Consider the following 12,018-nt stretch of genomic DNA (forward strand, 5'->3'; position numbering starts at 1 on the left):
TGCATACACAGCTTTTATGCATTATGCAAAGTGATGAGGTTTGTATCTGTAGTTCATCAGGTCAGCCACTGGGAGGCAGCTGTGTTGACAAAAGTGGTCTGCCTTTACTCCAATATTCTAAAAGCAGACCACCTTTCCCATACAATACTGTCTCAAAAGTCTTCTTTGAATTTATTTTTGTTGTGGGCAGCAGTCTCTGAAATCTTGACATGTTTAGCCCATTCTGCCTACAGTCTAGACTTTAAAGTATATTTAAGACTGTCCAAAAAACATCAGACAGACCTTTTCTGTCCTCACCTGAACACCTGAAACAATACCACCTAAAGCAATTTCTTATGTCTTAAACTTTAACTTTGTTTAAAAACTTTGAAACTGTGGTTTCATGCACTTGTACCTCTACCAGCTAGCGTGTACCTTGTCTGACCAACTATTAAAACTTGGTTATGCAATGCTTCTAATATTGTAGACTCCTTGTATGGCTTTTTGCTTGTGTTGTACTCTGCCTCACTTGTAGGTCATTTTGGATAAAAGCATCTGCCAAATGAATAAATGTAAATGTGAATATGGATGCCCAGGCTGGTCTTAAATACTTTAAGGGATTCTGCATCCACTACAACACCAGGTAAGCTATTTCATGCATTTATAACTCCCTGGCTGAAAAAAATACTTTTTATTATCAGTGTGAAATTTACCTGGATCTAATTTCTCTCCATGTCCTCTTGGTCTGCTGCCAGACCTTATCTTAAAATACCTTCTGTAGTTTATGTGGTTTATAAATAGTTCCATGGTAATAATATCAACTGTGCGTGAGTATGCGGGCCCCACAAACACATAAAACATGTCTACCTGGCTAAGGCAGTATGTAAATGACAACCAACGAGACAAATACATGTTGTAACACTGAAACAGAAATATTTTTCATACTTGAAAACTGTTATTAAAAGGTTTCATTTTGCCAGCCTGGGGGGGGGGGTGCTCAGATGTGATTGTAGTTTATTGCTTTGTTTGCCAGTGCATGATCCACTTTCTGCATGACCACTGTGAAGATTAACCTTGTAGAGGATGTGCATAATTCATTTAACTTCAAGTTATTACTTTACACTTGAATAAATAAGTTACAGTTTCTTGCTGTGGAGTTTCCATCATTCTCAAACAAGAAGGCCTCTGCTTTGTCATCACTCAGCATTTGGTTTTACTATTTTCTCTATAAAGGATAATAGCCCATAAATTCTTACACTGTAGTAAAATGTGTCACAGCTTTTCCCTCTGTATCGTTTATGTAAGCGTTAATTCCTGCTGCTACCCTTCAAGTCACTTGTATTCTTTCAGAATTTTACTTCTTTTATTATATTTATTATATTATATTATATATTATATATTGAGAGTATATATATAAAACACCAAACAATATTATTTTAAGAAATAATATTGAACAAAAATGAAAAAAACTCTGCACTCTCCAGTACTTCTCATAAAGGTTCACTGATGTTTATATTGATTGTGGAGACCAAGGAAGGTGTTTCACCTCATCCTGGTGTTCACAAAATGGTGTTCACACACTCTTGGATACGTTTTGCAGTCTGTATGGGGGTATTATTGTCTTTTAATATGCAAATATCTTCACATAACAATGTTCGCACCACTGGGTGCACCTAGTCATCTAAAATGTTGTCACATTCCTTGGCCATAATTCTACTATGCATAATGGTAATTGGACCCAATGACTCACACAAAATGACTGCCCGTGCTATAACAGATCCACTAGTATGTTTAACAGTGGTAACGGGCAATGTGGGTTCAAGATCTTCCTTGGCTTTCCCCAAACATGAACCTGTCCAGATGCAGGAAACAGTAAAAGTCAACTCATCAGACTACATTACTTTCTTCCACTGTTCAGAAATCCAGGTTTCGTGGTCATTATACCAGGTTATAGTCTGTTGTTCATTAGCCTTGGTTACAAGTGGTTTCCAAAGGTCACAACATATAAGTTTTCTTGAAACTGGGTCACAGAGGTATAGATTCGGTTCTGTGCTAAGTTTTGTGCTCATGTTTTATTTTTTTATTAACCATCCTGGTAAGCACCTGTTCAATCCAATCAGTGAGTTTCAACTTGCGACTACTGTTCCTCTTTCTTGATGCAGTTTTTCCTTGTTGGCACATTCCATCATGATTTTTGACATTGTTCCCCATGGCAAATTAAATAATTTTGCTGTTTCTGTGCACCTGCAAATCTTGCACCAAGTATTTGACCTCATAATTTCAGACCTCTCACGTTGCTTTAAAAACTCACATATTAAAGTACTGACTTTAAAATGCCCTTTGTAGCAGAAACATATTGGTAATTATTCTTGACATTAATATGAAACACGTGGGCAGATTTAATTAGTTACTTCAGAATATGTCGATGTCACAGTAGTAGATTTGCACTGTATTGGGAACCCCAATTTCAAATATAGGACAGTTAAAATTTTCTGTAGTTTATGGATTAATTCAAGCATTTTTTGTTAGGTTTATTGGAATTCAGCCAGTTATGTGGTTTTGTGTTTGATCCACTATGGGGTTGCTTTAAGGTTAGTGTGAATTAGAGTTGCTACCTGACCAGAGTATATTATGAGCTATGTTGGTCCTTAGCAACTTACTGTGCATTTTTTTTTTAATTTTCTGCAACAGGAATTGATTGCATCCTGTTCTGAGCACCTACCACATAGTGGTTAATGATTAATAATTTAAAATTACTCTCTAACTTTATTTTACTGATTTAAAATAACTGTAAAATAACTTTATACTAAAATATCCAGGTGCAATTTCACGTATATATCTCTAATGTAACTGCCTTATTATTCGTTTTCATATATTGTGTACATATAGAAGCACATCCGTCTGTACGTGCACTTATAATAGCGCGTGTGCAGCGATAACCAAACCCGAGATAGTCAGACTACTCCCGAAGCATTGGTAGAAAACCTGGGTAAGTCCTCCACTTTTGTTAATTTTCTTTTGCAAAAGTGGGCTTATCCCATAAATGCACATTTACACGCGGTCACACGCGAGCACACTGCAGAGAGGCGGGCTGCCCCTCAGTTACACATCAAACACGACGATGGTGCTGAACCTGCAGGAGGATTTGCGCGCAACCTGCCCAGTGGACTCCCACCAGGAGCGGCCGGAGGGGGTGAAGGGGGTGAAATCACTCAGCGAACTCCGCGACAAGAACCGAGGCGATCGCTTGCTTTTGACGATCTTCTTGTGCATTTTTGTGGGAGATGCTGCACCTCATCCGCAGTGTTTGGACTTCCAGCCTCCATTTAAACCTCCACACCACCTGGAATTCTGTAGGGACTATGAGCAATTCGGCTGCTGCGATCAGAATACCGACAACCTCATTGCGGAGAGGTTCTGGGACATCATGGACTTTTACGACATCCGAGGATACGAACTCTGCGGTGAGCTCGTCAAAGAGATTTTGTGCCAGGTACCATTTATCGTTCTTTATTACAATTATGCTATCATAATTAGTTAATTAACTCTCTGTTCAGTTGTAGACTTCATCCAGTAGGAGCTGATGTTTTAAATATAGTCCGGAATCGTTGAAGATGAAGCGGGATGACCATTCCTGTATGTAATTAATATGGTTTCAGTAATATCTGCAAGACATTCAAGGGAATTGTAATGTCGGAGCCATTGCTTCACACTGTGTGCGCGCTCGCGTGCGTGTGCATGTAGCTCGCTTTAGCATGAGCACCTGTGGCTGGCGTGATCCAGGTAAATTTAGGACTATCCGGTATGCAAAATTAAAACAATGTACAAATAGATTTTTTTGAGGCAATTAACTCATTTAATGAAGGAGAAGGTTTTCTCAGTTATGTAAAATTGTCTATATTTCGTAATATGTTTAATTAAAACGGAACCTTTTTTGAAACCCGTAAAATCCTACTGCATTGAATGCCCTAAAACACAAAATTTAAAGTCGACGATGTATGTATGTATTCAACCAGTAAAGCATTTTAAAATTTATATGAATGGTTCAATTCACTATAGAGAAGAAAAAACGTGGCAAACATTAGTTTATCACAATTTTAAAAAATGAAACCATTAACCCTGATTTAACAAGCAGTGCCAGGCATGATTATGTATTCTGAATTGGCTGTGCACTGTGATGACAACATTACATATGTGGATAGCCATCTGTTTTCACTATATCTGCTCCTGTAGGTGCACATGTGTATGCATGCACATATGGGTGCATGCATGTCTGTGTATGTGTATGTGTGTGTGAAGGTTTGTCCTCATAATTCCCTCATACAGCAGTGGATGTGAGTCTGTGTGTGCATGTGCACATGCATGGTGTATGTGTGTTTGTGAGGGAGAAAAGGGTTTCCTGTCATCAGCAAATGTGCCCTTGTAGTTCATGCATTAAATATCATTTTTATCCCATGACTACTTAATCCTTTTCCTCAGCAATATATAGTTTTATCCTGTAGTAAAATACAGTCCATAATGTTCAAAATGTGTAGACATTTCAGGATAAGCAGCACTATGCAGTGCTTATGTGTGTGTGTTTACCTCAATAGCCTTTTTCAAGGAGGTAGGGAAGAACTGTTCAGTTTTCCCCATTCAGCCTCAGTTTTTTTTTCTTTATTCTCTCTGGAAGTACCACACATAAAGCACTATGTGACAAGATGACCTACTGATTTTGTGTGTGCATGTGCATGTATATGTGCATGTGAGTGTGGTCTGTAATCATGGGCAGCAGTGTGGTGTAGTAATTAAGAAGAGGTTTGATTCTCAGGTATGCAGCTGTCATTGTACCCTTGGGCAAAGTGCTTAAGCAAAATTGTTTCTATAAACATCCAGCTGTGTAAATGCATGCTTACAATGTGGAAACATATTTATTTAAAAAATCTTTATTTCTCTCTGGATAAGAGCATCTGCTAAGCTAATGTAACATATGGGATGTATATCTTGCAGGAATGCTCTCCTTATGCAGCTCACCTGTTCGATGCAGAGGACCCACACTCTCCCATAAGGGTCCTTCCAGGCCTCTGTTCTGACTACTGCTCTGAGTTCCACAGGAAGTGTGGCTCAGTGGTCAAACTCCTGACTGATGATCCACAGCTACAGGAGACCTGCGAGAGGGACCGCTCCAAGTTCTGTCACCTACTCAATCTGGCTGACCAGGACTACTGTTTCCCCAACGTGCTTCGTAGCTCTGCCCTCAACAACAATCTGGGCTATGGATTTCAGGACCCCAAGGGCTGTCTACAGCTTTGCCTGAAGGAGGTGGCCAACGGGTTGCGTAACCCAGTGCTGCTTCTGCATGCAGGAGATGACACACAGCGCATGTTCGTGGCGGAGCAGTTGGGCTTTGTGTGGGTGTACCTGCCCGATGGCAGCCGCCTGGAGGAGCCCTTCCTCGACCTGAGCGGGGAGGTGCTGACCACGTCCTGGCTCGGGGATGAGAGGGGCTTCCTGGGAATGGCTTTCCATCCGCGTTACCACGACAACGGACGCTTCTTTATATATTACTCCATCCTGGAGAAGCAGAAGGTGGAGAAGATCCGGATCAGTGAGATGAGTGTGTCTGAGTACGACATGAATAAGGCTGACCCTCACACAGAGAGGTGAGCCCTCTATATCATCCTTGAGTACAAAGAAGTGCAACAAGACTGGTTCCAGGTATTAAACAGATAGGTTAGATATGTTATATATAAGAGATTCAAAAAATATAATCTCTTTAGTCTAATCAAAAGGAGAGTTAGGGGACATTGATTAAGGGTAATACATTTTTAAAATGGATTTTTACATGAATCTGAAATGTTGCCTGTTATCATTTTCATAGATCATCAAATTATTGTTTCATTAGTATAAGTCAGATAAAGTATCACCAGCAACACAGCAAGATACAGAAATGTTTTACACACCTTTGGTAATTTGTCAAAATTGAAATGCTCTATAATGAATGTCAGTTGTCAATAGGTGCTGTTCACTGTCAACAGGTGATGATGGGTGTCAGTAGATGTGTTTTGCATAGGTAGGTGGTGTTTAGTGTGAATAGGTAGTACTCTTGGTGGTGGATGTCAGTTGGTAGTGTTTGGTGTCAGCAGGTGGAGTAGAATTTGGGTAGGTAGGTCACTGAAAGTTCAATGGTCTGGTAAAAGCCACTAATGATACATTTTAGATGATTTTGTTTCTATACTTTGTTTGCAGGGTTATTTTTGAAATTGAGGAGCCAGCAGCTAATCACAATGGAGGGCAGCTGCTGTTTGGTTCAGATGGTCACCTTTACATTTTCACTGGGGATGGAGGAAAAGCAGGAGACCCTTTTGGGAAGTTTGGGAACTCTCAAAACAAGTGCGGTGACACAGTATCTGTTTAAAAATCTGCACTCGGTCTTTCAGTTATTGGTAATGTCAAGAATCATAAAGGCATGTGAAATGTGTTTGGTGGAGTAAGTTAAATTGAAGCAAATTACAGTTAATGATGATTCAGGATTCCCACACTAAGAATCCCAGAATAAAATTTGATTTAAAAAAAACTTCAGAATATGATTTTAATTGGAAGTTGTAATCTGTATAAAATGTTGTTTAACAAATAATAAAAAAATAATATTAAAAGGAAAAGAAGCTGCTCATAAGTAAGAGTGTGTTATTGTGGTGTTCCTCAGAGAAGGTGCAGCAGCTTTTGTGGTGTGCTATACTTAGGAGTACTCTTCTGGGAAAAGTGCTACGTATTGATGTGGATGGAAGCAGCCTGGATGGAAAGCCATACCGAATTCCAGAGGATAACCCTTTCGTCTCAGACCGGGCTGCGAGACCAGAGGTGTACGCCTATGGTGTGAGAAACACGTGGCGATGCTCGGTGGACCGTGGGGACCCAGTCAGCCAGTACGGCAGGGGCCGGATTTTCTGTGGGGATGTGGGCCAGAACCGCTATGAGGAGATCAACATCATCCAGAGAGGTGGGAACTATGGCTGGAGAGCTAAGGAGGGGTTTGAGTGCTTCGATGTCAAATTATGTCAAAACTCTTCACTGGGTGAGCACAGCTACTTTTGCCTTTCATATATGCATTTTATGCATACATATGTTTGCATAATATGTTAAATTTATTGTAAAATAATATTGTAAAAATATGTTCCAAACACATCTGCCACTTTATGAAATGGTATGTGTGAGAGCAGCAGTGACTGCTACATTTACATGTATATGTAGCATATTACATTTATAAACTGATGTTTAATATAAATGGCATATTTACATTTAAATGTCTTATGTATTATTAATTGTATATAATTGTAAATTACTTTTTTGTACAAAGAAAATATTTTGTCTTAAGGGTTTTCTTATTAGACGTGGAATAAGGACACAGGTTTTAAACTGAATCTCTTCATTGTTAGGAGACATTCTTCCGATTTTTGCATATGATCATAGCGTGGGGAAGTCTGTGACTGGTGGCTATGTGTACAGAGGATGTGAATGGCCAAATCTGAACGGTTTATATCTTTTCGGAGACTTTATGAGCGGGTGAGTATGGGAAGGGTGTTATATTCACCCCAACATCTTATTTCTGTTGTGCCCTTATTTAGCTTTGCAATCATTCGTTTTGCTATGGTTTTTATTATTATCATAGTGCACATTAAAGATATAACAGGCTTCACAACATATATTTTACTTGCATATGTCCACTTTGTTCAAAGAATGTAATTTATGCAACACAATGAATGAATTAAAAATATGTCTGTGTGTGTGCCAGTTAATATCAATAAAGCTTTATTTTGAAATCCACTAACATTTTATTGCTTTCTCACTGAATTAATTGGTTCAGTTATACCATAAGGGGGTGTAGAAATTGCTGTGTGGTTTTTGTCTAGAAATTGGATCTCATTTATATGTTTACATAGAATTCATGCATATTTGATCATATGTTTATACAGGACAATAACACATGCAACATTCAAATAATAGTGAATAATAAATGATGCACATTGTTAAACAAAATTCACTTTTAACTCAGATGATATCAGGTATGTATGTTTTAAACATCATGTTTGAATCATCATACTAAGTCATCAAATCTCATACTTATTACACAGAGAGAACGAGAGGGGGGGGGGTCAAGAGATATTGTTTATCAGACTGATTATGGAGCATTTGATTTTATCAGACATTTTAGGCTAAATATTAAAATGAAACCCCCACACTTGGGTAGACCTCTTGTAAGAACGTCCCACCAGTCTTTACCCCCCCCCCCCCCCCATTTTATCCAGCCGGCTTATGGCCTTGCAGGAGGACAGGAGGACTGGAGCCTGGACAGAGAGAAGTGTATGCATGGGGAACTCAACCACCTGCTCCTTCCCTGGACTCATCAACCACCATCATAAATTCATCATCTCCTTCGCTGAGGACCAAGCAGGTCAAATCTCCTAATATTTGACGAAATACATACTCCAAAATGTTTGTAATATATTTTAAGAGCGGTCCAAATGTACAACAGGTATTTTAATAATGACCCTTATAGATATGCAAGTTTAGGATTTTTTATTTTTTTTTAGAAAATGCATTTTAATATATGGCATGTTTATATTTTTCAATATATTGATTTTAATTACATTTCCAGATGGGACCCTCAGCTCAGGGAGTAGCAGTACATGAGTAGTGTGTGACTGACAGTCTTTATTAAAATGATTGCTGTCGCTGTTCCGCACACGTGCCATTCATCATTCCCAACCCCCACAGGCACCAGTCACCAGTCCCCACCCCACGCCTGTCAGTAACCAGTGTCCAAACCCCCCCCCCCCCCCCCCCCCCCATATGTCAGACATCAGTCTTCTCATGCACCACTCACTAATGCCAACTCCCCATAAGTGTAAGTCAGAAACCCTGTCTGGACATGTAACAAAAATGTTGTGTTTCTGCCTTGTTAGGTGAACTGTATTTTATGGCTACCTCATATCCCAGCACAATGTCTCCATTTGGAACCATCTACAAATTCATGGACCCATCCAGGTACTATTCTGTGATGTATTTTATCCCAAACAGCTAGATAATAGGTTATATTGCATGATGTTACCAGGAATTATTATCAAGGAATTATTGAAAGGATGCAGCTGGGTAGGGATAAGTTCTGTTCTCTCATACACCACTAAAAGAAGACATTTTTACACACCAGTCTGACATTAATAATAATCTGAGTATTCAGGAGTATCAAATTAAATCCCCTGTCAAACCCGGCCTGATAGATTTCATAAAATCAGTACTTTGTTGTCATTGTTTTACAGCCCATGTTCAGTCACTGCACCAGGCTATCAGTGGTCAGAGTATTTTGTGGTCCATAACATAATTTTCCATCAGGGCTTTACGTAGGACTCAAAGTAAATGTCTTTTGAGTTTACAATGGTAACACACTTTCCTCTCATCTTTTGTTAATCCTGTGGGGACTGTCCTCAGGAGAGCTCCTCCAGGAAAGTGCAGAACCAAACAACTTCCTGTCAAAGTGATCGGGAAAAGAGTACCATTTGTGCCCCGAGAATGTGAGTCACCATGGCAATATGCACCACTCTGTTTTAGCCTTCTTTGTGGAGCTCTTTCATGTCCCAACATACCTTCAATCTCGGATCCATGCTCAATTTTGCTTACTTACTGCAGTAGTTGTCAGTCTTTTGTCCAAACCATAGTCTATAACACTCTGGGAGCATTTAAAGTTGTTCACAAATTTGCTGAATAGGCACTTTTCAAAATGTCAAAATGCACTTTTCTCAGATTTGACAATATTAATATTAAATTTAAAATGTATAAGTTGAACAAAGAACTAAATTAGAAATCTCAATAGATGTTTGCTGCGTGCAATAAGGAAGAAAGTTGGAAGATAAAAAGTGACTTGATTTTGCTGGAGTCTTTTGGTTGCAAGTAGAAATAGAATATTGCACCTCAACCTGAAACTCCATTCTTACCATACAAATGGCTTTTAATTTATTTGTAGATAACATCTGTTTGTGATGGGACATGATTGCTTTTGTTGGACTTGTTTACTTACTACCGCCACTTAATATGTATGCATGATCTGTAATAAAAACTACTTAGGAATACTTTTATTTTCATAATAATCTGATCTTGAAAGTACAATTTAGTTTTTCTGGAAAAATAGATGTTTTGAAATATATATTACCTATACTTGGTCTGATCTAAATGTACAACAGCTGAGGCAAACATTTCTTTAAAATGAAAGTACAATGAAAGCAAAAAAGAAGCGTGAGCAGGGTGTCTGTCTTACTTCTGCACATTCTTTCATTTACAGTGACTGTATTGGAGTCTGGTGACAAACCTACAAGACCTCCATTTAAAAAAGTCAAGTTCACCACCAAAGCACCTGTCACAAGGGTGCTCACAACAGAAGGCCTGCCTGTGACTTTGTCAAGAGTGACAGATGCACATGGAACTGTGTCAGTGACCTCAGAGCCGGTCAGACACAGGGATACAGTCACAGCACAGACTTACCCCAATGCTTCAACTGCAGGACCCCGTCAGCACCGAGTCTTGTCCAGTCCGAAGGAGGAGGCAAACACTAGTGGGAAGAGGTCTTCTGGGAGAAAGGGCAAGAAGACCAAACCCAGGGGAGGAGTTACTAGAAAGAGGCAGAAGAACAGAAAGCAAGCCAAAGGAAACAGAGAACTCTCAGTTCAGGGCGGAAACAGCAGCAACATAGCACAGGACCAAAACAATACCCTGAGCAACAAAGGGAAAGACAGGGCTGGGAGACCATGAGGGAACAGTGCCAGGACAGGTGGTGTCAGACATCAAACACTGGCATTATTGTAGTATTAGATCATCCAAAACACATGTTACAGTAATATTAGATAAACTAAAACAGATTAGATACTACAGTAATCCAAAACACAGGTCACTGTAGCATTACATACTGAATTTGAATTGACTATTCATCCAATGTTATTTTTTATTAGGTGTTTTTATGTGGCCTCTCATTTGTTAAGGTATTAGTTTGTGTTCAGTGACCACTTGGATCAAATGCATTCAAACCTGATGACCCAGAATACTTTACATTTTGTCACTTAGCAGATGTTCTTATCCAGAGCAAACTACAGAGCAAGACCACAAAAGTGCATCTAATGTTACAGAAAGTACATACAGGACATGACAATGTGTCACATAGTGGGATCATGTCATCCCAACAGCCATACTACACTCTAACATATGCACACTCCCTCACATACTCACATGCTCACACACACTAATCCATTCTCCCACACACATACACATATGACTAATCATATATCACATTTGTTAAATGTTGCACAAAATAATTATAACCGTTAAGTTATAATCCATCATTTTTGCTATATACCCTATTTGACTTTTTATGGCATAGGTACAATGTCTACATACAGACAGACATCAGTCAAAATTACAGCCAAGTCTTTTTTTTTTTTTACCAATACTACATTTTAGATGTAACAGCTATTAGAATCTGGTGAATTTTGGGTTGACCTAAGAGTGAAGCAGAGCACATTTTTGTAACTGACGTTTTTACCTGTAAAAGCTCTATGGAATGTAATCACAGGGAGAGACAGTAAGTCTACATCCAGCCTTTACACAACTGGAACAACAAAACCAAGCTGTCATTCTGGAGAGATACGTATCTTGACAAACTATCAGTGTGGAAACAAAGTGAATATATCCTGCCATCCTGCTGTATTGTTCTCTTGGTTTTGTTCACTTCTCCTGGAGGCAAATTACCAAAAAATGCCGGATAAGTAGTGTAGGAGGTATTTTTTTTAATCCCAGTAAATTCTGACATTGAGTAGAGTAACAAAGAGAAAGAAAAACTAGAATATTACATTTTAAGGTACATAGATTATTCAGATTTAAATATGTCGTATGAATTGAAATTAACATTCACCACTGTAAAAAAGACTGAGGATCAACAAAGAGGAAAAATGTTTAAATACCATGTATATTGAATTATGGCCAATGCTCAATCTGCTGTCTGGAAATGCGGAATTCAAA

At 38.9% G+C, this 12,018-nt stretch overlaps 1 protein-coding gene across 1 annotated transcript; it reads left to right on the forward strand.

Moving 5' to 3' along the window:
• The first annotated feature begins 3,100 nt into the window (after positions 1 to 3,100).
• On the forward strand, positions 3,101 to 10,758 carry hhipl2 (HHIP-like 2). The gene is made up of 9 exons (XM_036542218.1): positions 3,101 to 3,472; positions 4,969 to 5,621; positions 6,208 to 6,351; positions 6,702 to 7,033; positions 7,395 to 7,521; positions 8,265 to 8,410; positions 8,922 to 9,003; positions 9,445 to 9,527; positions 10,292 to 10,758. The coding sequence occupies exons 1-9, from the start codon at positions 3,101 to 3,103 to the stop codon at positions 10,756 to 10,758; spliced, it is 2,406 nt and encodes an 801-aa protein (XP_036398111.1).
• Positions 10,759 to 12,018: the final 1,260 nt, after the last annotated feature.

This window comes from Megalops cyprinoides, chromosome 12 (assembly GCF_013368585.1).
Source record: "Megalops cyprinoides isolate fMegCyp1 chromosome 12, fMegCyp1.pri, whole genome shotgun sequence".
In the NCBI taxonomy this organism is placed as follows: Eukaryota; Metazoa; Chordata; class Actinopteri; order Elopiformes; family Megalopidae; genus Megalops; species Megalops cyprinoides.